The sequence below is a fragment of the Coturnix japonica genome, chromosome 1 (genome assembly GCF_001577835.2).
Source record: "Coturnix japonica isolate 7356 chromosome 1, Coturnix japonica 2.1, whole genome shotgun sequence".
NCBI classification, from domain to species: Eukaryota; Metazoa; Chordata; class Aves; order Galliformes; family Phasianidae; genus Coturnix; species Coturnix japonica.
The window spans coordinates 19,871,519-19,897,426 of record NC_029516.1 but is presented as its reverse complement, the minus strand read 5'-3'; the positions used below and the strand labels follow the sequence as shown (position 1 = coordinate 19,897,426).

The following is a 25,908-nucleotide window of genomic DNA, read 5'->3' as shown; positions in this document are numbered from 1 at the left end:
TTAAAACCTCTTTCTTCACCCCACACACAGATGTATGCTTAAGGTCTTTTTAATCAGCTTTCAACGTCCTTATTTGTTTCTGGATCCTGGCAACAAGGAAAGTTTTGTACACTTGTAAGTACTCTTCAATAACAACTTTATTTTTTTTTACCAGTTCACCCAAATGTAATTTTCCCTTGAGCATTTCTTCTGTGCTTGTTAGTGAATTGCTCTTAGTTTCTCTAAAAAGTGTACTAAGCTGAAATGAAATGCATATATTTGATGTTTTATTGCTAAGTTAGTTGTCCCATAAAAGAAGAAAATTTTACATGGCATATTTTAGCCAAATTTCATTTCCATGTATGCCTGACCAATTTTCTAGGAACTTGTAAACCTCCACAGTTTTTCAAATGTATGCCACTTCAGAATGTATTCAAATATATTCCAAAATAGTTCTCAGATTACTGCATGAATTCTCACCAATAAATTATGGGTGAATTTTATCTGGAACTGTTGACTTAAATATATATCTGAAGTCTAAATGTTCAGCTCTCTCACCAGCACCAAACTCACAGTGCATTCCTTTTTCCATATCAAAATTAATTTCATAAGAGAATTGACTGTCATTTACTCTTGCAGATACTCAAGCAAAAAATGTATGGAATACTCCAGCACTGTCTGCAGTTTGCCTTCCCTTCTTTTTCCTAAATCCCTTTCCACTGTTTTCTTCTTCTGACATTTTTACAGACTTTTTCCATGTTATCTACAGCTGAAATATATCGCAAGCTACCCTAATTTATTCTCCCATCTTTATCTTGTTCCTATATGGTTGTTCTCAGACACAAATGATTTTTCCCCCAAATCTCAAACAATTCATTTTAAATTTCTGGATATTTTAACCTTTTGTGACCATAGTTTCCCTCCATGCCCACCATCTTTGAACTTTTTAAACTAGGATAGTTTACAACTATGTATTTAGAACAGAGCCTTTCAAAAACCACTAATCCTCCAGAACTTCTTTATCCCTTACACCATCTTCTCAGGATGTTTCAGTTCCAGTTCTTTGAGTTGTGCCAAGTCTATTTTCCAATTTTTCCTTCTGTGAATTAGCAAAGTCTGTTCTTTCATGATCATCTTCAACTTCAAATTATTTTCCATCTTTGGGTTTTTAGTTTCTTTATGCCAGGTTTGAAATACCGCTTCCTAAGGAAAAAAAAAGATGTATCTTCAGAAACTAAAACTTTGTCCCCAACACTAGTAATCTCAGCACTTGTGTTGTCTGTATCCTGATACAGTGGATCCATATAATCAAAAGTTATATGGATAACAAAAATCTACCTTATTAAATAGCTGTTTCATGTTTCAGAGGGTAGCTCAAAGATTCCTTCATGGCTCCACTACCAATCTTCTACTTCACTTTAGATCTTGAGCTTGAAACAGTGTGTTTTTCCCCTTTTGATTTTCACCCACGGACAATGTGTGCAAACCTCTTTCCTATATTTTCTTCTGTATTTGATACTATTCTGCTGTGTAACAAAGACTGCACTATGTTTCTTTTATCGAAAACGGGAAAATCAAACAATAGGTTGTATTCATTTTTTATTGTTTTGAAAATTCTACCATTCTCAACATTCTTCAAAGTTTTACGTTTTATCCTATTTTTTCCCAAATAGAAGGAGAAAAGAAAACAAACAATTGCGTGCCTCTTTACAGACAAGAGAGAGGGAACATATTGTTCTCTTGTATTTCAAATTCTGAAAAGATAGAATCAATAGATTAAGGCTGAAATGTGCATCTGGGGCTCATACAGTCCGAACATTTTTTCAAAGCAAAACCAAGTTCAAAGTGAGGTCAGGATGTTTAGGACCGTATCTTCTCAAGTTCTCAAAACCTCCAAACATGGAGATGAATATTCTTAATTCTGTCCAGCAAAATTACCTTACATAAGTTTTCACATCATGACACAATTGCTTGTGAACACATATTCTATATATATATATATATATATATATATATATATATATATATAAGATGTTTTGATTTCCCAAAGAAGCCAGCACTGACTCTGAGAACACCTGAAAAGTTGGGTTATGTAGTTGCCTAAGACCTGTTCCAATTACATGAGGAAGGGCACAGGGAGAAAGTCATGAGGAGAGAGGCAGCTAGCCTTGGTTTATGATGAACACTTATCTTATCAACCTACTGTTAATAAAGTCACTAAGACCATCAAGAGCAGGATTTAATTTTAACTTGTTTTACTGGTCCACTTTAGCAATGGCTAAAGGTGATAGTTTGGAAAAATATTAATCAGAGTTAGCTATTTAAAGTCAGACCTATCTTTTCAGCAGTTTCTTCAGGAAAGTTCAGCGCCAGCCATCAGCCATGAAGATTCTTAAATACCTCCTGGTCTATCGAAGGTTCTTGCTCATTGTTCTCACCCCACTCCTTTTACTTCCACTCCCGCTTATCATCAAAACCAAAGTAAGTGACCTGCTATGAGAGGGAATTATTTTGCACTGTATTTAAATCTTCAGGTACTCAAATCTTCTTAGAATTATTCCACTGTGTTTGCATTGTGGACTTTTTGTTTTGTTTTGTTTTGTTTTGTATGTGTGTTTCTTTGGTCAGCTCAGAGTGTTTTCATAGAAATACGTGGAAGGCAACAGGTTTAATCTAAGACTCCATACTGATTGTATGAAGTTCTGAATTATTTTTTCTTCTTGTTTAGGAAATGCTTTTCATATTTAACATCACCTTGACTCCCTTGACAGTCCTGTCCATTAGGTTTTGGCCACTTTTAAATAGCTGTGTATGTTTGACAGTGGAGTTGAATTGACAGATGCAATTACCTTTTCATTTGATTATATATTTTGTTAAGTTCATCATATATTGTGTTTTACGATAGCAAATGACTGGAATGAAAGATCTGAGAAAATCTCTCTGATTTTTGTATTAGATGCTGTCCTCACATTATTGATATTGATGACAAAATCTAATTGATTCAGCAGAGACAAAATGTGACCTATTTTTGACTGCAAGAGGTTTAAATGTTGCATTCTGCATGCAACTTTAATAGTCAGAGGAGACTCCAGAATTACCTCTGTGGTTAATTGGGCTTGAAGGAAAAGAAGGAAAAAGTAGCTGTCTTTCTGCTCTTTCGTAAGTGGTGGAATTTAAGTGATTTTACAGTCTCAAGACATTCTTTAAAACTGGTTACAGACAGTTTCATACCTTAGCAAGATTACCAATAGCAGGAATGTACTCTGAATCCAACTCCTGTAAGTCATACCAGTTTCAGGTCCAGGTGATCTCTCAGCTGACATAGACAGACTTCTTGCAATTGTGATGTTTTTTTGGTTGTTTTTTTTTTTGTTTGTTTGTTTGTTTTGTTTTGTTTTTGTTTTTGTTTTTCCCTGGGTGAACCTGTTCTTACTGGTGGTTTTTGTATTCTAGGAAGCAGAATGTGCATACACGCTGTTTGTAGTTGCCATCTTTTGGCTCACAGAAGCTTTGCCTCTGGCTGTTTCAGCATTGCTCCCTGCCTTTATGTTCCCATTGTTTGGTATAATGGGGTCCAAGGAGGTAACCTTTTTCTTTTTCCCTGTCATACTAAACATTTCAGTGTCAAAATGTTTCAAGAAAGATCCTGATGGGTTAATCCATGGATTTGATAAGTGCTAGTCTCAGTAGGCCTACCTCAAGCTCACAGACTTTGTCCTCAGGACTTGTTCATCTTTGTTTTTAATATTTTTTTCTAGACTGTTATTCAGTACTTGGATGCTAGTCAGTAAAAAAATGCTAGGTAGAAGTAAAATATCTTTAATGCTACAGAAGTGATAGGACACAATAAAGACTCCATGTTCAAAATGCTGAGTATCAATCTCCTTATCAAAGAGATGGTACCACAGATGATAATATTGTACATTTCTATGTTAAAAATTGTTCTTTTATCTGTTGGATTGGCAGCATTTCACTGGCTGGATTGTGTGTTAGGTATAACTGATAGTCTTAGGATGTTTATAGCACAAGCCTCGCTTTTCATTATGCATCTTAACCTACCATTATTTAGATTAAATGAAATTAAGAGCTTTAATGAAACCTAACAGTTTCATTTAAACCAACTATTCTTTTTCCATATTCATTTAAATATATGTCTGTACTGAAATGGTAATACCAAATACTAATATAAGGTCATCATTTAATTTACAAAAACAGTTTTTGTTTTTGAATTGCAGGTGGCATCTGCTTATTTTAAAGACTTTCATCTACTGCTGATGGGAGTGATTTGCTTGGCAACATCAATAGAAAAATGGAATTTCCACAAAAGAGTGGCTTTAAAAATGGTGATGTTGGTGGGTGTCAACCCTGCATGGTAAGTGCTAAGCAGAAGGACAATCATTCTTGTCAAAAGCAATGAATTCCAGAAATAATTGCATATTGCTCATTCTGCAGTAGTAATCCAGCCACTCTTTTCTACTGAAACAACACAGATATTTGAAATGATATGATTGATTAGTAGGTGACACCTTTATTATTTCACTGAAATACTAATTACAACACTGAAAGCTCCCTATAGTGACTTTGTTCATTATAAGGATCTTTCTGAACAAAAACCTGATGAGTCTGTGATTAATATAAGGGTTCTGTGTCTTAATGATGGTTCATACACCTGATGCCTACAACCAAATATCTGAGCTGTGTTTCTTATGTATCCATATTTAAGTACTGTTTGCACAATTCTGGAAGCTTCACAAATACACAGAAATAATTCAAGAAGTGAAAAAAAACATCATGAAAGTCAAGGTGGCAAATGAAAAACACACCCAATGCAATGTCTCTAAGGGGTTTTTGTTGTTATTGTTTTGTTGGGGGTATTTTTGTTGTTGTTTTTGTTTTGTCTACCTGTGAAGAAAATATCAGTGGGATAGGAACATTCCTCTGGATGAGGTGATGATGGAAATGAAATTATGCACTCTACTGACTTGCTGTCAGCATATATGTATGTAAGTGAAAACTTTTCTTGCTTTACAAGCACTCAGGAAAGCTTTAGGCACCCCAACTCATCTGACAGCACATCAGTGAGGCTTTGGAGAAGATCTGTAGAGCAAAGTTGGCTTCCCACAACAAACAATGCTTATGACTCCTTGTCAGGAAACAGACAGTGATGAGAAGTAAAAAGTCAGAAAAGTAGAAAGCAGGGTTTAAAACATGAAGCGCCTCTTGAGTGATATAATGACACTTCTTAGAAATGCTGGATTCTTTCTATTCCATCATAACTTTGTCTCTCCTGATTTTAACTATAACATGTACTTTGATTTTTCCCACATCTCTTGACAGCTAGTAGCTTTGTGTTTTGTTTTGTTTGTTTTTTTTTAATTATTTTTATATTCTTATTCAGCTGTATGACATTAACTCTATTCTTCAGCTAGGCAGGCTTAATTACTACACACTCTCTTCTTGATCAGTTCTGAATTCCCATATTTTGGTTCAAATCTTGAAAAGGAGAACACAAGTAGATGGTGTGCTGAGCACTGATGATGATCGTGCTGTGGACCCTGAAATCTGTGTCCAGCTGCTGAGGAAACCTGCAGCAGTTCCAATTTGTAGTCCTGAGAAAGCAGCATCCTTCCTATCTCAGGTTTCCTAATTATGATAAAGATTATGATAAGGTGATTTCTAAAGGAGAGGATCCTCCTGTCTCTTGGCATCTGTTGCTTGTTAGTAGTGTGCCCTGGCAAAGAGCTGCATGCTGTTCTTGTTGCACTGCCACAGGCAAGAACTCCCACACAGCCTGTGCTCACTAAAGTATCCAGACCAGGAAGGAGATGTAGGAGGCTTCTGTAGCAGAGGATATGGAGAATGCAGTATTGGGTGTAGGGCAGCAGCAGTCCCAAAAGGCTTCCCATCATGTGAGCTGTGCTAAATGGTCGGCAGACTAATAGGCCATACACTTCTGCAAACTGTGGAAACTAGAACAGTGGTTGTGCATTATACAGCAGAGCTGAGCATCAGTGAAGTTATTATCCAAGGTTTTGTGCAGAATATCTTTTATAAACTCTCAGCAAGAATAATTTACAAAGAAAAAAAAAAAAGTGTGGGTTAACAGGTTAAGATATATTTTGTTATTTTTAAAGCTGTTTTAGTGTGCACCACACTCAACAAAATGACCACTTGACCATCAGTCCATCAGATGTTGGAAGTTTATGATGTTTTGAAAACATTTCTTCAAAGCCAGATGTTAGCAAATGCTTTGTTCATTTTTGTTTCAAAATGTCTTTCAAGTTGTGCTAAAATCATGTTTTTCTACAAAGTAAACATTCATACCCACTGTACTTATCCTGACCAGTGTTTTTTACACAGATGTTTCTCCTGAAAACAAAATTCTTACCCAGCTTTAACCTGAGGGTCTAACTGAAAGCTGAATAAAGTTAGCAGGATTCACACTATCACTGACAGTTTGTTAATTAGGCCCACTAGTTGCAGATCTGCAGCTCATTTCATCATTAAGCGACTAAAAGTGCATAGAGAAAAGGCAGGTTGTAAAGGTACTGAACTTTTTGTGCCCCTATTGAGGAACAAACAAGTTCAATAACTGAAATGGAGAGCTATGAGATGCATTTTGAAAACTGTTTTTATGTAATAATGCATTGCTTACATTACTTTTGTGCAGAATCCTGTACAGCCTTTGGGAAGCTTTTTGGTCTAGTAAGGATCTTTACAAATTGCACAGAGTTCTCAGAGAATGCTGTGACGCCACAGTCCCCTGCTACTAGTTGCTGTCTTACTGTGGTGATTTGTGGCAGAACTCTAATGATGCTGCCAACACTTTGGGATGGAAAGTCAGGAGAAATACTCTCATTTACATCTCCAAGAGATGCACTAAAAATGACAATGTGCTCTGTATTTCTGTATTAATTTCTGGTCTGTATCAACCTAACTTCACCAGATATGACTACGAATATCTGGTGCAGTTCTTATTTTGAAGTTAATTTAGCATAAGCTGATCCAAGACAAGACTGGGACTTAAAATGACCTTTGCTTCCTCTTTTAATATAACATTTACTGAAGCACAAATAATCCCTATAGCTGTCTTGGGACTGGATTAAGAACTAAGCACCAGCTACTAAATTGTTAATACTTATCCCTGCAGTATCTGTATTGGTATCAAGAGGGTGGAACCTAAGGGATAAGCCTAGAGTTCTGAGCTAGCCTCTACACTACAGCACTAATAGTGCTAGTATAGCCATTTTAACTTTCATTTGAGCTTGTGATATGCATGGTGCTCTTTCTTCAGAGATTATTTGTACACAGCATCATTCTGTGAATAAACATTACTGCTTCCATTTCCATTTATAAATGTATTTGACTCATATTACTAAATATATTTCAGAGAAAAAATGTATTTGATCAAAATCATTCTAATTCATCAATTTCCACGGCAGTAAATTACAAGATGTTTATCGTTTCCTAAACTCAAGCTTTCTGTTGGAAAAGATTTCCTTTTACAGTAAACAGAGATGTTGCTGTAACAGTAACAGACTCTTCTCTCCTCTTCCAGGCTTACTCTGGGCTTCATGGTTAGCTGTGGTTTCTTGTCAATGTGGCTCAGCAACACTTCGGCTGCTGCCATGGTGATGCCAATTGTGGAGGCTGTAGCTCAGCAGATCACCCGAGCTGAAGCAGAAGCTGACATGCTGGAGATGTCCTGCTCCAATGGCTCCACCAACCTGGCACTGGAACTAGACGGTAGACATGCAGGGCAGGTTGTTTGCCCACTCTCACTCTGCAGCGTGCTAAGACATCTTTTAACATGAAGTTGAATGACTAGGGAAGTAATAGCATCGTTATGCATTTTGTTGAGAGATGTCTCTTTGACTGCTTTGTATGAGCCTTCTCCCATTCACCAACCTGAATTCAAACTGACCAAGTGCAGAATACAGCAGGAGAAGTGGAGACAAGAGGGTGGTTTGCCCAGACTAGTAAAACTAAGTCTGGTAAGAAATATGACTACAGAACATAAATGCACTGGAGGTTAAGTGTTTGCAAGAGAAAAGAGCATTTTCAGCTCTAGGGTAATGTTTGAAGAACAAATAAATCTAAACTACACAGATGAATTTTAATATAGGAGATTCCTCATCATTAGAAGATTGAGACTCTGCAGTAACAAGAGTCGTGTAGAAACTGTTTTGCACTTCAGATTTATTCATGTGATGATAAAAAGTTGCATGGAAAGAGACATGCTGATGGAGATGTTCCACTTTGGTACCCTTAAGCACTTATTTGTTTTTCCTGTCAATGTCTTACAGAAAATATAGGACAAAGTGAAAACAGTGACTGGAAAGAGAAGAGAAAACAAGTGAATGGGTAGGTTATTCATTTCCTAAATTCTCTTTTAAGAATTCTTCTAAGTACATTGATCAGACTGAAAGTAATGCCTCCTATTTATTTCCATGGAAACTACAACAGATACAAAGAGCACAGTAACACTGTTTGATAGAGCAAATTCTCAACTACTAAGAACTGTTTTTCAGTGTAGTCACTATTATTAGTATTTTCACCATGGATGAACAAAAGCCTGTATGCCAACATCAGCCTCTCATGTTGCAAGCTGACATAATGAAATAGGAGGTATTACTTTCAAGTAAGCCATCGTAGAATATCTGTTTATTACAATTAATACCTTTGCTTTCCCAGGTATGACAACGATATGGGGAGCACTGTTTGTACAATTGAAAAGGAAAATGAAAAAGAAAAGGAACAGGTACTTAAATTGTTTATTTTAATTAATTATTTATTTATTTTTATGCTGCCAATATGTGCAAATTGGCTTTAACCCAAATCTCATTCCATCTTACATAGCACTGCTATTGATTAAGTTAGTTTCATGTGAGCAAGATATATACGTGTAGATACCCATATACGTTCAGTTGCTTATTTATTTATTTTGTTGGTGATTTTGTGCTGTGGATGTATTTTACGTAATTACAGTAAAGAGACTCTATATATCACTTGCTATATATAAAAGAAGTATAAAGTATATATAAATGAAATTCCTGCATAAAAGAGTGAGACAGATCAGGCAAAAGACTTCAGGATTTGACTCTCCTTTCTGTCTCTTTGCATGAATAATTGTAGTAGAGTACTGTAGTAATAGCAAACCAAACCACATAGCATATGGCTATATTACCAGGAAATAATCACACTGTTCTGGGACATCTTTGAGTCCTATTTTTGTGCTTGATTATTATTATTATATTCTTACTAAGCAGAACCTACCACCTGCTGAAACAGGGAGAAAAAGCAGAGAGGACAAAAACAGTGGGATTTTCAAAGTGATGTGCTTATGTATTGCTTATTCTGCTACCATTGGAGGGTTGACAACAATCACAGGAACATCGACTAATTTGATTTTTGCTGAGCACTTCAATACGTAAGAGACTACATTAAATTATTTGTATTCTTCTTAATCCAGAATTTCAACTATTCTTTCCTGAGCTCTCACATGGCTCCCCTAAAATGCATTAGAAACTTTACCCTTTGATTTCACAGCACTTTATTCTATTACTTTCTTTTCATTATTTTTTGTTAAAGAGATTGCATGGTTGTATTTAACTTACCCTGGGAAAGCCTGTAAATGATCATCCAATATAGGCACAGAAAAGATGGCCATTCTTTGCTTGAGTGGTACTCTGCTCTTTGAATAGCTGTATGCAAAAAAGATGAAGGCATTACCTTAACATGAGTATGAGAGACACTAACTAGGAAAGTTATTCATTTCTAAGTGGAGCAGGAGCTCAGTTCATGTCCTCTTGGCAAAACATATTAGGAGACTTTCAGGAGGCCGTGCTCGGTGCATTGCTGAAATGAGGAATTTAGGTCAGTCAGTCAAAGAAAAAGCAAATGATTTCAAACCAGTCAGAAACTGGGTATTCAATTGGACTCCTTGGTTTTAGATCACTATTTTTTTAACATTCCTTTTCTCAGTAAAACTTGGCAGATGCTTTGCAAAAATAGTAGGTTTTATTTGACTGCTTTATTTAATTATTCCACTACTTATTGTCAGAAGAATTCCAACTCTAACTAGGGGAAAAACGAAGGAAACAACAGTCTTGTTATTAACCTCTGCCCAGTTTTTGTATTAAGGACAGTGAGACATTGAAAGACAAGGCACCGACTGGTTTTCTTCCAATCTGTGTTCTGTGAATGGATTAAATTTGGCTTCAGCGAACTTCTAAAGAGATCTGAAGTACGGTCTGTAAATCTGTCTGTGCTATGAGAAGCTTTGGTGCAGATAGCAACAAGAGAAACAATACGGAAATTGCCTGTTGGGGGAGAGGGGGGGAGGCAAATAAAAAGGTCAGACTGTGGCATTATAAGTCTTCAGACTTAAACTTTTAAACATACAGTCATTTCTGGTTCAAGCTGGCTTCGTACTCACCAGCCCAGCAGAATCCAGAAGTGATTACTAGGGTTAAGAACTGTTCATGTTCATTTGCCCTGAGTTTTAGGGAACTTGACACAAACTGTCTTGCAGCTGTAATTTTTCCAGTTTGTCTTAACTGTTAACAACCTCTCCAAGAAAAAAATAAGCAGATTGTTGTTCTCTGACTGGGTCTTCATAATCTGCTAGGAATATAGGGTGTACATGGAGCACTGTGTGTAATCCAGTGTCATACCCCCCAGCTTTTTGTTTAATCTTTACACAACCACTGAGCCTAATCCTTAACTGAAGCTGTATCTACCATCTCACTGTGCAAATATTTTTTTCTATTTAACTGTCTTGCACCTCTCTCGTATGAGGTCTCAATTGTATTTATGTCCTGAATGAAGTGGGAATTGACCCATTAGTGTAACTTGCACACATTTGCAGTCCATTTTTATGCATCATAAGCATTATAAGGACAATAATTCATAAGCATCGTAAGGAGCATCATAAGGAAGACAATTTAGCAAGAGAGCTGTACACACCAAGGATAGCAATGAAGCCATGTTCCACATGTCAGAAGCACACAGTGGCAACATTGATGTCACCTCTCACTCATGTCACGGCTTTTGGGTGGATGTGCTTTTTTGAATAAGTATTTTCAAGGATGAAGTACAGGTAGAGTAAAATTTCATCAAAAATCTTTGATGAACAACTTGAGAGCTCAATGAGAATGGCAGTCACTGCCATCAAACCAGCTCAGTTCCGTAGTTTCACAAAAACAGGATCACATATCTCACTGTTTTTATGGTTTTGTTGCTCTCTTTTGTATATGTTTTAACAACAAACATTAAAAATTAAAATATGATTTGTTATTTATGTAAATTAACTACAGAATATATATATTATGAAGGCTGCTCTGTATGATGTCAGCCCAGGACATCAGAGGTGGATGTTGGTGGTAGTTTCTACAGCAGTAGAAACTGAACCTTTTCACCGATATCCCATTACATGTTGTTGCTGTGTGACAGATGGCAGCAAAGGGGTAATTTGACAAAATGGTGTCTCACATGGAAGTGCACGTGAAGCAGAAGTGTGTCATTAAGCTCCTCCATGCAGAAAATATAGTACCCACTGATATTCACTGACACTTGCTGGTGGAGGCCAAACAGTAGCTGTGAGTGCAGTGAGGCAGTAGGTGGTGAATTTCAGCAGCGATGACAGCAACAGCGGGTTGCCTTCTTTGGTTAAGAATTTTACAAGTGCATCATGCAGATTTTTGTTCATGGTTAGTGAAAATACTCAGCTGATGTTGATGACTATGCAGAAAAGGAGCGCTTTATGGCTGAGAATTTGCTCCATTAGTGTTATTATGTTCTTTGTATCTGTTGCAGTTCTTTAATTGCGTACATAGAGACACAAAAAATTGACTATGATACTGAGAAGATGCCTGTTAAATAGTTAAGCATTTGTCTGCTCATCACCTCCATAAGACTCCCAGACGCTTTTATTTGCCAGGGGAATGAGATAGATCAGACCTCATTGCTTTCTGAACAGATCTTTGGTTGTATTTTGTCCCTTTTTCTGACTCCATATTTTAATGCTGTTTATTATTTTATCCTTTTCCCTACTGGTGTTTTTCCTCTGTAGTTGTTCATGTTGCTCAAGTCTGTCAGATATCCCATAGCAGCAGTTTTACCTCTCTTGTCTTGCTGTACAGATTTTCTCAAAGCTCTTTTACATGACCAAGATGTTTCTCCTGAGCTACAGGTAAAGATGTGCAGCTGGACCATGTGAGAGTGGCACCAGGGATCCTAGAAGCAGAGAAAGAGGAAAACTGAGAGAAGGTTTTGGGGGGAAATAGTCACCAGAAAATATAGCATAATGGAGAAAACAGTTCTCTCTCCTCCTTGAAGAAGAGCAAATCCTACAATGAAATGAATGAAGTGTGTCTTTTCCATCCTTGCCTCAAGCAAGACCTGTAATCTAACTGTAACAGATAATCCAACCAGTGCTATATAATATATACTTTTTAAATTGATCTACCCCAGGAATATTTGCTTTCAAAATTATAATCAATAAATTGTATGTAATAGCTTAATGTCTTCTCAAGTTCCAGTTTCACTGTCAGCACTATCTACGATTGGAATTTAGAACACCCATCCCAAGAAGTGGGTAGGACTTTTACTTCAGTCTCAGCTGCCAGTTTAATTGCAATGTATGTAAACATAAAAATATAGACAAATATTACAAACTGAACAACATATGAGGTAACATTTGTAATAAGTATTACTTGTTACATTATCCATTATAAGTATCACCTCAATGACTTCTGTGACCATCACAATTCCTTTTCATATGGCAAGGCATGAAATATAGAAGATAGGATAATAATTGGAAATAGTCATTGCAGGCTCCTTCTGGACATTGTTTTTTCCTTTTCATACAATCTTTGAACCAAGGATGAAGGCTAGAATTTTCTCACTTTTAGCAGAAAAGTCTCTCAGCAGAGCTGGAGGTGCTCAAAGATGGAGAAAACTGTTCAAAGAGTGACTTGGCCAACTAAAGCAGAATTCATTTAACTGGCCCTTTTGCCTTCCTGGCATCTATCTCTTTAAACAGTAAATGTATTTATTTCAGAAAACTTAAGCCCATTACTCTTTCTTTTTAAATACACTTGGCAGGATGAGTTCTGGTTGTAAGATGCACATCTGTAAACAGTACATGATGGCCGCCTCATAGAGACAACACAATCTGAGAAACAATCCAACTGACAAATAAAGATTCTCACCTTTCCTGGAAAGTAGTAGAGATAAATTCATTTCTAATGAGATTTTAATCCCTTATGGAACCTTTAATAATAAATATCTCAGTGTTGTCTCTATTGCTCTCTTCTAAGTTCATTCAAATTTATTTGTTAATTCAAATATATTTGCTTGTGCAAAAAGTCTTTATTCAGAGAACAATTTTTCTTCAAGTTCTGTTTCTTTGCAGTCCCAAAGACCCTTAATACTGTGACTGGCTCTTCCTTGCCTTCTCAACTCAGGTGAGACACACCTAGATCAGAGGAAGATGCACAGACCTGTTGCTGATAAGATGCTTAAATAACTGTGGCATAGCTGCAGGGTCAGTTCCTGTAGTAGTCATGATGATCAGGAACAGGATGGGAGGGTGAAGGAAGATGATACCAGAGGCCACCTCATTCTGAAGGCAGCTGCCAACCAAAAGAACTCTCTTGGAGCAGGGCTTTCTGGTACTTCTCACACGTCTATATTCCTTTGCCAAACTGAACTAAATGTAGTTTGGGTTTTTCTTTTTTGCTTTAATCCAGACGTTATCCAGGTTGCCAGTGCATCAATTTTGGATCTTGGTTTGTCTTTTCTATCCCCATCGCAGTTATTATTCTGCTGCTGTGCTGGGTCTGGCTCCAGTGGCTTTTCCTTGGATTTGAGTAAGTAAATGTTGCAGTCAATAAAGCTAAAGGTGTATGATATAAAATATCTTGTACCAGTATCATATATTGTATCTAAGCTTAACTGGCTTATAGAATTATAACTCAGCAACAGTGTTCTTGCTTTTCTGATTAATACAGCTGAGTCTCTGGAGCAAACAAGAATTCTCTAAAATAAAGATCCTTGACTACTCAGCCCAGTATGAAAAGTCCATATTGCAAATTATATCTCTTCCCCTCAAGCACACGCATCATCGTTAAGTAGTGTATGCATGCAAAGCTAATGAATATGGAAATTATATGAATTTTAGTCTGGGACCTGAAGATGGTAAAGACATTCAGACATTGCTCTTCACTGGAATCAGGGATTGACATGAATACTTGAGCAATACCAGCTTTATAAGCTGGATGATTACAATTCTGAATGTAAAGGAAAGAAGTTCCTTTTTTTCCAAGATGTATACGTATGGAATGTTTTTTCTTCCTTTTAAAGTTTGTGCTTTTAAGGTTTGATATAGGACTATTCCCTTCTGGCTGATTCTTCCACAGCTTCACTAATAGGTACGGTACAAGAGATGAAGACTGAGATTGCCTACTCTTAAGCAGACATAATGTTATCTCAAACCTACCGCTCCATATCTGAACATTTATGTATTCATTTTTCTTGACTGATTTGATAGTGTTCTTGTTAACACTGTGAGAATGAAAACCTAGCTTGTAGTAACTGTTCTTCTGATCAGTATTCCAGCTACTTATACATTGCTAACTTTTTCATCAAAAAGCAGAGTAGAGCAAAATCATGGATGAATTTCATTTCATAGATAGGTTATGCACTTAATTGTTTCAATTAGTTCCTATGATTAAAGCTTCATCCTTCCTGTGTGCTGTATCTGAAATGTCCTAAACCCATTACAGGAGAAAACAAATGAGTTAGTCAATAGCAGGACACATTTAATTGCTGCCTCTTTCAATTTCCCAGTGGACTTTGTCTATTAATTCCGATATACTTAGTTTAGTATATGATTATTAAATGGGAGAAACTGCATTGTAAAGTGAAAAACTTATTTTATAAAGTGCTATTACTAGCTGAAAAGAGAACATTTTTTCTTCTGTATACACTCGTAATTCTTCCTCTAATATTGTTGATTAACATTCCAGTTTTAAAAATATGTTCAAGTGTGGCAAGAAAAAAACAGCCAGAGAAGAGGCTTCAGCAAAGGTGATTCAGGATGAGTACAAGAAGCTTGGACCCATGAGGTATGTCACACTATAAATTAGCAAACAAGAACAAGTAAATCCAAATATGATTTCAAGAAGATGTATAACATATTGTTTTTCTGCTATAGCTACCCAGAAATTGTTACATTTGTCCTGTTCATCTTAATGACCTTGCTGTGGTTTACCAGAGATCCTGGCTTCTTTCCAGGATGGTCTTCACTTTTCCCAAAGTAAGTCATCTTTTTAATACACTAACATGAGCAGCACCGTGTCTTAAACATGTAGCTTATTTTCTTGACAATATATTAAAAATAATGCTTTTCACATTCTGGGAAGATTCCAATTTTTAAAAAACCTTGGTAGTATATATGCAGAAGGTACAACTCCAGTGATTTCATAGATCTATGTGTGCAGCATCTGAAATGTTCCAAACACATTGCAAGATGAAACAAAATGTCTACTAAAAGTAATTATGCCCACCTCTTAGACTTGATCTGGTGATAGAGAAGGCATAATGACTGATGTTTTTGTTTCCTGTTTCCTCATCGAATCTACAGTTACAAGAACAATACCTTTGGATAGGGTTTTTTTTATCTACTGCCGTTACTGGCAGTCCAACTTCTGTGAGTACAGGCAAACATCCTCTGCTTTGATAGCTCTCTAGCTATTAATATAAATTTCTGTTTGTTCATATACAACTTGTGAAAAGTCACAGTTAAATCGTTGCCAAAAAGCAGGAGCTATTTGTGTGCTATTATATTTCTTTTTTTTTTTTTTTGTTTTTCCCTCTGCTGCAGCTTGTTTACGCTGTCCCTTTCTCAGGATCTTTTAGATTTTTTCTTTTTTTCCGCTAAGAAATTGTTTGGTCTTACATAAATCTGTAATGCTGTGATGCCTGTTATAGTTCTGGATGTCTTGCTGTAATTACTGTAATTTTGGTGCTGTCTTTCTTTTACAAAGGTCTGAATTTTGCTCTAGAGTAGTGGGAAGTAGTTGGGAGGAGCAGGACTTTGTGCTGTTTAGGACCTTACAGAGTCAGCATTTGTTACTCTGTCCAAGGCCAGAAATAGACTTGGATGGTTATTTTCCATTTTGTGTTTCTGTGTCTCCACTATGAATGACATATCACATGTGTCCATCATCCCTTTCCTCTTCAAGCATTCTCCCATCATTCAGGTTCTCTCTCTTGTTACAAGGAATAATTGCAGCCCTTTGAAGATTTAAAATGAAGTGAAAAAAATATTTTTATGTGAAAACAGCATTAAGAAGTGCATAAGAGCTAAGATTGTTTTAAAATGATTTACTTTTTAGTAACAGGAACAGGTTTTTCCTCATCTCAACATCACGACAATAGAACTGATGATCAGCGTCCCATATGAATCACGGGGTTCTTAAAGGGTTTTTAGTGTTGACCTAATCAAGCAATCTGTCAGCTAGGCAATCAGGCTGGCTTTGCCTCCCTTTCTGCTTCACATTAACATTCAGTGCTCGTTGAGCACCATTTAGTGAAATTCTCCTGATACCGACAAACAGACCTTGTAAACAACCTCTCAGATTTGGGCTGTATGACTCAAATGGATTATTCCAGTCCAGAAATCGACACTTTCCCTATTTGAAGTTGTCTGTTTACCTCTGTCAAAGGATTCCGTTCACTGAAAGGGAAGAAATGGAACATCTATAAAATAAGTGCGGTTACTGCATGGGGATGTTACTTTGTGGATGCCTCTAATGTCTTCCTTGAGAAGGAATACAAGTACATGCCATGTTGCATAATCTTATATTTGTGTGAGGTAACCTGAGGAGAAACAAGACCTGTGTTAATCTATAACAAAACTTTTAAGAGGAAAAAAATAAATAAAGTATTTCTTACTATTCAGGCCTTCCCATTTCTAGATAGCTTAAAATTATCAATCATTTGCATTAATAGGCATCCAATCTGGAATTTATGGTTTTACTTTTCTGATCACCAGGCAGCTTCCCAGTTAGGATGCAAAGAGCCAACACAGGTATAGTGATAGAGAGCCATCATGTTTCAACACAGCAAAAGAGGGGCAAACGACCTATATCAATGGATTGAACTCATCTCTGTTACGTCCAGGGGCTTCTACAGTGCATGACTGTGGCTTACATTTCTCATGTATTTGTTCACTAACCTTTGGATTTCAGTATAGTGACAAGTATGTGCAGAACTTTCTTAATTACATGCTAAAGAAAACAACTGTAACAAAATGTTTTCTTCCCTTACGTTTATTACAGTACTTATTTTCCACAGGATTTTATCCCAGTCTAGAGCCTGTCTCAGGGAAATTCTGTCACCTGCACAGATGAGCTTTGGCCTTATTATGAGATTGTTTATTAGACTGGAGGAACAAAGTTGCAATGTCAGAGCTAAAATACCCTCTGGGCCAATGGATGGGTCATAGGTAGTATTCACCACACTCCCAGGAACTTGAACCAAACAGTACTGTCATCTCACCTGTTATAGCATGCTGAAGGTCAGAAGCAGCTATATTGTTCTGTGTGTCAGGCCTGGTAGAGATTTATTTTATCAGAACATGAATTCCAAGAAAGCAACCAGGCTTGATTTCCAGGTGGAAAACTATAGGTTCCTCGTATTGTGGAGTTTACTGCTTTCATTGAGTTTGGTCTTGTGGATAATCATCGCTGTTGCCAAAATAAACAAGACAAATTTACGCCTTGTTTTATGTCTGAATATAGCTTCCAGCCATCTGTTCTTTTCTTTCTCTGCTAGATTAAAATCTTCTGATAGGTACTTTAGGAGTATACTTACCTGGTTTAATTATATCATATTACGAGGTTTTTTTTTGACAAACTACATGGAATGCTCTAAGTTTTGCTTTAAGAATCAAATTCACGCCAATCTAATCACTCATGTTCATGTTCTCAGCCCCTTCTGTTCATCCTCACAAGTTACTGAATACCCCTTTAAATTAAAGACACTGATTTCTTGGAACCCAGCAGAAAGGTTGATATTTAATGATGTTACCATCTCCATTTTTAAGGTCTAGTTTTTGAAACATCAGGCCTTTCTTATCCATACTTATGCTATATCATCACTGAGTAGAGCTCATTTTTAAGAAGCATTGTTGGTCATACTAAGTCAGTGCATTTCTAACTTATGTTACATTTATAAATTAATTTTTCTCATGGAAATTTTGTAAGTCTATCAAAGACATTGCTGTGCTGCCCTGAGCCCCAGTTACCTCTCTTTGGAGGAAGGTAGCAGGATGATTTAATCCATGTTTATAATATTACAGAGGGAAGTGCAGGGTAAAAATACCTGTTTTCTCTCCATCTGTTGACAGCCAAGGGTCACACATCACTTCTGCTACAGCGGTTTCCAACCATGTCCTGGCTTAATTCCAGGCTGTGGGATACTGGCTTCAATTAGATGAATTTCGAGTTGGCCTTTGGCTAACACTTTACAAACCTCATCAGAAATAAAAATTTCAACTCTGGGCTGCACCTGATGCACACAAGTTGATCTTCCTTCACTCTTCCTCACATTAGTGCCTGAGGGTATATAAAGTTTTCCTACGGTTTCCTCTTTTCTTTTCTGCTAATACACGGCCACTGCATACTTTTGCCAACAGTCCTTTCCTCTACAGTGGTATCAGTTAGAGTAACACTGAGTTTTCCCCAACCAGTTGATTTTTTTTACTTCCTTATTGGGCAATTAAATTTGCAGTTATACAAGCAGGTAAATGTTGTACATGCAGTTGCTTTACATCTTGGAAAAACTGGACCTTGAAAAATGCTTACCTGAAAATTCAGTTATCTTAGAAGAGCTGCTGTCTGCTGTCACATGTGTCTCCATAAAAAGTAAGACTGAAGGATAGGATATTGTGTTTGTGTCCCAGGCTTTCTGTGAACTGTATGGCATGAAGAATGATTAATTCTTGTGAGTAAACAAAACAGCACAAGGGGCAGACAAAGTCCTACATGCAAGGAGAAACAACCCCATACATTAATTTTTGCTGGGAGATGCCTAGCTGGAAGATGGTTCAGCAGAAAAGGGCCTGGGAGTCCTGGTAGACACCAAGTTGAATGTGAGTCAGAAATGGACCCTTGCTGAGAAGGCCAATAGTACCTTGAGCTGCATTAGGCAAAGTATTGTCAGCAGACTGAGAGAGGTGATCCTTGTCCTCTACTGGTGAGGCCACCCCTGGAACACTGTGTCCAATTCTGGGCCCCCTAGTAAAAGACAGACATACAGCTACTAGAGAGAGTCCATCAAAGGGCCACAAATACAGAGAAACTGAAGCAGTTTTTTTTTTTTGATGAAGATCTGAGAGAGCTGTGAAGGCTCCAGGGCATCTTATCAATGCATGTATGTTTTGAGCTGCCTGATCTAGTGGTTGGTGACCCTGCCCATGACAGCAGGGTTGAAATTAGATGATCTTTGAGGTTCTTTGCACCCAAGGCCATTCTATGATACTATGATATGATCAGAAGGGCAAGTGCAAAGAGGATGGGGCCAGGCTTTTTCTAGTGATACTGACCAACAGGGTTAGAGACAACAGACACAAACTAAAACACAAAAGTGTATGGACATTAGAAAATGCTGTATACAGTGAGGATAAGTGAATAGTGGCATGGGTTGCCCAGAGATGTTGTGAAGTCTACTGACTTCAAAATGTACCTGGACATGGATCTCAGTACCCTGCTCTGGGTGTCCCTGTTTGAGAGGTGGCTGAAGCAGATTGACTCAGAGTTTCTTTCCCTCATCTGTTCTGTGGTTCATTGAGTAATGGAACTATGCAGAGGGAATACAGCTGCAGAGAAGAATGTGGAAGCGTGAATTGTGTCTGTCTAAATCCTGTTTTCTTCCATGACTCCAACCAAGGAAGCCAGAAGAAGGTATTTTCTGCTTTTTATCTCCAGTGTACCTGGACCTAGGCTAAAGGTGTCATATGAGCAGAACCCTCTGCCTTAAAGTACCATTACAAAATAATAAACTGTTTTTCTTAAAATAATCCTCAGTGCTAGCAGACAATAGAAAACAGGAGACAAAATGTATTAAAGAGCCACTTCACCTTTCTTGGCAGTTTCCGTTTGCGACAGTTTTATCTAAAGCTGTACTGGCTGTGATCTCATATCTCACAGAATCATAGAATGGCTTGGGTTGGAAGGCACCTCAAAGATCATCCAGTTTCAACACCCCCTGCTGTGGGTGCCATCCACCAGCTCAGGCTGCCTAAAGCCTCATCCAGCCTGACCTTAAGTGCTTCCAGGTATGGGGCATCTACAATTTCTCTGGGCAGACTTTGCTGGTGCCTCACCCCCCTATGAGTCAGTGTGCTATGCACATTAAGGTTTTGTGAATCTCCGTTGAACACTGTTGAAGCAAAAAGAACTATTAGATTATATGTTTGTAACCTGTAATAGGGGATGATCGTTCCTATTTAGTGAAAAGGCTGAAATCCTCTGGGAAGCTATGCTTATACCTATTACAGCTGCATGTGCAGCAAGGTACATGATATGAGGCTGAGAGGACAAATACATTTGTTCAGGAAAAATAATAATTTACAGAAAGTATATAAAAAATACGGACCTTAAAAAGTGTTGGATTTAATTTTCTTCAGCAAAATTTGTATTTTGTTGAATGACTGTCTTAACTAAATAAGATGGTATTTCTTGCCATCTATCAATTTGTAATAGAATCAGATGGATGTGCTGAAACAGCTCTAGATGTCAGCTCTTCACTTTGCCTGACCTTGTGGCTACTCTGTACAAGTTTGAAGGAAATTGGATCAACTTAAGAACTGGTGCAAAGAGTTTTCATGCACAGGAAATTATCAAAGTAAACATAATGCTTGTGTCTATGACCCTAGAGGTGACAGACAAGGGATGATGATAATAAAGCTCTGCTGTTTTTTCTTAGCTACAGAAGCATCATCCTTCATGGGTAGGCACAGTGCTCCAGGCCTATTGGACTGGATCTACTACAGAGCATATTAAAATCATTAAATTTACCATTGAACTATGAAAATGAGTTTAAACACCAGGTATTACTAACTATTTCCCTCCTCCAGCTTATTTTTCTGTATGACAAAATAATACACATTTCCTCAGGACACAAGCAGATTAATTTACAGGTCTGACATGATAATTCTGTGGACGTGGTGTGTTGACCTTGGCCTGCTTGCAGATACCCACCTGGCTGCTCTCTCTGTCCCCCTGCTAAACAAGAGAGGGGGAGAAAATGCTGTGGAAGAGCTCATGAGTGCAGATAATGACAAGGATACCAGTTACTGCCATGAGTATAATAGACTCAACACAGTGAAAAATTATTTTATTTGCTACAAATTAAAACAGATTTGGATAATGGGAAACAAAGATAACTTAAAACAGCACCTTCACCCTTCCCTTTCCTAAGGCTCAAACTTACTCCTTCACCCCTGGCAACATTACTTCCCACTCTGAGTGGCATAGGGGGAGGGGGAATTGATGTTGATGTCTGCAAGAGCTCCTTTATGTTCATCTTTCCTCATACTTTTTTCTCTACTCCACCATGCTTTCCTCCATGGTCTGCAGGGAAACCTGTGCTGCAACACCTGCAGCACCTCCCCCTTTTCTGACCTCGATTTTCACAGGGCTGTATCTCACAACCTTTTTTTCCCTGCACATCTCACTCTATGAGGTGCTTTACCCTTCCTTAAATCTACTTGCACAAAGTTGGCGCCATTTTGACAGCTGGGTCCATGCATCTGACATGGGGCAGCCACACCCTCTCCTCAGAGAGACCCCTGCATGCCCACTGCCAGCACCTGGTCTCAAACACACAATATAACAGACTATTGTCCTGCCTATATCTACTTATACATCTTTTTCTTGTGTTACTCTTGTTAACTTAGATATAAAGGCTATGCTACGGATTCAACAACTGCCTTAGTGATTGGCCTCCTGTTCTTTATTATTCCAGCAAAAACATTGACTAAGACGTCGAATGGAGAAAGCAGTTAAGTAAATTTCAATGTGGATTTTATTACAATAAGGTAACCATAAATGTAATTAATTGCATTCTGTCAAAGAATGTTCATAAATGCTAATGCTAATGCAGAATAATGCCTTAAAGCATCTCTGTCCTAGAAGAAGCCCAAAGTAATGCTCAGGCAATGTGAGCATAAAGATCTGGTGCTGCGTAGCAGCCTGCTGCCTCCGCATCTCCAACTACAATAGAAACCAGTTTTCTATTGACTGCTTTGAGCTTTGAATAGGGCTACACTGGGCAGGGCTGTGTTTATTTCGAAAGTGTTATGCTTATTTTATGTACCCTGTAAAATTCCAAATGGAAAATGAATCAGTTCCTATTTTTATCCCCTTAAATGGAATTTACTTCAGTAAGTTTTAATACTGACATCAATGAAACCCAGAGAAAATGAGACCAGACCCTAAATGGAAGAGAGTTTGCTCAGTAATCTGTCTGAACAGTACAATTTTATGGAATAAGTTAATCTTACTGTTACCCCATAGCTGTCTTACAGGCAGAAGTGCCAATGCTCTACTGTTGGAAACTGTTGTAATTGTCATTGTCAAGCTGAGATAGTTTAGAGCGGGTACCGGGAGGTATCTGTTTTTCCTCTCAAAGATTTTCTTCAAGTTATAATAATTAGAGTTTCCCAAGTATTCCTTTGGAGAAATTATACAAGATATTTTGCAAGATGTTTTTAAATGTTGGTGTTTTGTTATTGTTGTTGTTGTTGTTTTTCTCTAGCTGCTTTTGGTTACACTCCACTGATTACTTGGAAGGAATTTCAGTCATGCATGCCCTGGGAAATTGCTATTCTTGTTGGTGGTGGGTTTGCATTGGCAGACGGCTGTGAGGTAATGCAATTTATAGATGGTACTGAGAAATTACCATGACCCACATCAGAAGGAATTCAGTCATGCCGTGGATTCAAGATTATAGGCTTATTTTAGCAAATTGTTCAGAAGTGATATTGAATAGGATAATTGTGAATATGCAAGATGTTCAGAAAGCAGAGTTATAAATAAAAATTATTCTTTGTCTTCAAATGCTACACACGGTGATGATTACTATTTATTATTTGCTCAAATTAAAGCCCGATGGCAGTAGGAGTTGTCCAGTTTCCTAAGGTGATTCCTATATGCAGCACTGCTGCCTATTCTGGTAAATCAAGCAGATTTCTGCCCAGGCTCTGGTCATGAAGCCCAATGTGTGCACATTAGAAATCTTCTGAGTACATCTTTTGTAACATTCTCAAAAGTGTGAATATAAATAAATGGGAAGTAGTTTGATTATTTTCAGTACAACAGTGACGTAGAAAAACATACTTAAAAACATGTGGTATCAACATGGAAAATACTTCAGATTTTTTTCTCTCTTATCTACAAATACATCACAATTAATAGATGAGTAAATTCTTGTTATATATGTTTTAACTGTAATTCTGTTCACTGTTCTGTAAAACTAAGACTGTCACATTCCTTGTGCAGGTTTCAAAACTGTCTGCCTGGGTAGCAAATAAATTGACCCCTCTAGGATCATTACCCCTGTGGCTGGTTATCCTCATATCATGTCTTATTGTCACGTCAGTGACAGAAGTGGCCAGCAATCCTGCCACCATTACGATATTTTTGCCCATACTGTCTCCTTTGGTGAGTATAATAGAGGTTATTTTTAACCAGAATGTGCCTTATCATCCATGTAATAATATAGCTTCTCAAAGAATCAGTTTTTAAGAAGTCTCTATAAAATAGTTTGTTGGTTTTGTTTCTTTGCTTTGTTAAGTTGTTTTGTTTTGTTTTGTTGCTGTGTTCTGTTGGTGTGTTGAAGTATTTACTGAGTAGGTTGTTGAGAATTCATTATAAGAGATGCTATAAATTCAGGAAAATGAAAATAAAAGTGTAACACTCAAAAATAGAAGCTGTTATTCCTATTTGAGAATAATGAAGACTTAAAAGACCAGCTCTGTCATTGTTAGTTCAGGATAGCATCTGTGACAGAAATGGCTAACACAACATTCAAGCTATCATCAAAGAGAGGAAAGGGCTAATAGATGTACTTTAGATGTACTCCTCATTTCTTCTCTCCTTTTCTCTTTTTTATCATCTTTATCATATCACCCAATTCATCCTCTTCAAAACTTACCGTGGTCATCTTGTAGTCTGTAACTTTGCCTCTTGGCCAGCCTAGACACAAACTAATTCTCTTTCTCACTCACAGAAGAAAATTCAATTATCTATCTCTTCACTGAATTCCTCCAACCCATTATATACCAATTCAGTATAATCGTCTTTCTTGTACTGTTTAATTTTTGTGCTTAAGCTTTGCTCAAAATCTTTGCAAGAATCTTTCATCTTTGTGACTTAACTGCAATTAGAGAAAAATCACGCATGAATTTAGAGTTGCAGAATCACAGAACTTTAGGGGTTGGAAGGAGCCTCTGGAGATCATCTTGTCTAACCCCCCAATAAAAGTAGATTCCTTGCAGTAAGTTACACAGGCAAGTGTCCAGGTAAGTTTTTAATACCTCCAGAGAAGATGACCCCACAGCCTCTGTAGGCAGCCTGTGCCAGTGCTCTGTCATTCTCACAGTAAATAAGTTTTTTTCTCATGTTCAGTTGGAACACCCTGTGTTCCAGTTTGTACCCACTGCCTCTTGTCCTTTTGCTGGGGACCACAGAAAAGAGCCAGGCCTCATTTGTTTGACTCCTACTCTTTTGATATTTATAAACACTGATAAGATCCCCTTCTCTTCTCCAGGCTGAACAGTTTATCAACCTTTCCTCACAGGGAGGTACTCCAGGCCCCTCATCTTTGTGCCTCTAGTTTATTAACTGTCCTGTGTTAGAAATACCTTTCTCATCTGAGGCATTCCCAGTTATAATCTTATAAAGGAATTACCAGAAAAGGTTATTTTTCACTACTTAATATGTCAGTTCACAGTTTGCTTGTGCTAATATAAGAAGTTTGTATTTATGTATTTCGTTTAGCAGTTGTGTCCACTGACAGCACTTCTCTGTCTTTTATTTTCCTTTCTGCAGGCTGAAGCCATTCATGTGAACCCACTTTTCATTTTGATACCTGCCACACTATGTACTTCCTTTGCATTTCTTCTTCCTGTAGCAAATCCTGCCAATGCCATTGTATTTTCATACGGCCATTTAACTGTAATGGACATGGTGAGTTTTAAGGAAGACACCCTTAAAGGTTCCGATAATCACTCTGCAACATTATTATCTGATTTTTACCATTTTAAAAACTTTCTTCACAGTCCTGACATCAGTCTTTTCTTTCTTTTTCCTCTCCTTTAGGTGAAAGCTGGTTTGGGTATTAACATCATCGGAGTTGCTGTAGTTATGCTTGCAATAATGACGTGGATAGTGCCTCTATTTGATCTCTATACTTATCCAAGTTGGGCACCAAACATTTCTTTTTCAAATAGCACTGGGCTGTAAAACAAACAAACAAACAAACAAAACAAACAATAACAAAAACAACAACAACAAAAGCTGCAAATTGGCTTGAACTGTTTTTGTTTCTTTTCTTTTCCACTGGCATGTGGTGAGTCAGTTAAAATGCTTTTTGTCACTACAACAATAGAGAACCATATTATTGTAAATGCTGTATTTCACAGACCAAAAGACCAATGACCTGGTCTGAGGGTATAATCAATCAGGAAGAGTGCTATACTTGTTAAATGTCACTGAGTTATATCTAGTTGGGGCTAGTCTGAATGTTTATAACTCCATGTTTTGAAAGAAACGCTGTCAGTTTGCCACCATGCTCATGGTAGAGAAATAATGAGATACAGATTTTATTATTTCTTATATCTATCCTTACTGTTAT

The 25,908-nt window shown here is 37.4% G+C and overlaps 1 protein-coding gene across 2 annotated transcripts; it reads left to right on the top strand.

Annotated features, from left to right (window-relative positions):
- Window positions 1-2,306: 2,306 nt before the first annotated feature.
- SLC13A1 (solute carrier family 13 member 1) lies at window positions 2,307-25,688 on the top strand. 2 transcript variants are annotated; one of them, XM_015853002.2, is made up of 15 exons: window positions 2,307-2,460; window positions 3,433-3,561; window positions 4,215-4,351; window positions 7,538-7,725; window positions 8,286-8,343; window positions 8,674-8,740; window positions 9,249-9,409; window positions 13,734-13,853; window positions 15,012-15,110; window positions 15,200-15,301; window positions 21,950-22,053; window positions 22,810-22,919; window positions 23,553-23,714; window positions 25,104-25,241; window positions 25,374-25,688. In XM_015853002.2, exons 1-15 carry the CDS (start codon window positions 2,362-2,364, stop codon window positions 25,515-25,517), a joined length of 1,818 nt encoding a protein of 605 aa, XP_015708488.1. In that variant the 5' UTR covers window positions 2,307-2,361; the 3' UTR covers window positions 25,518-25,688. The 2 variants fall into 2 exon arrangements, with proteins under 2 accessions (XP_015708488.1, XP_015708478.1); XM_015852992.2 differs by having other exon boundaries at window positions 9,246-9,409.
- The last annotated feature ends 220 nt before the right edge of the window (window positions 25,689-25,908 follow it).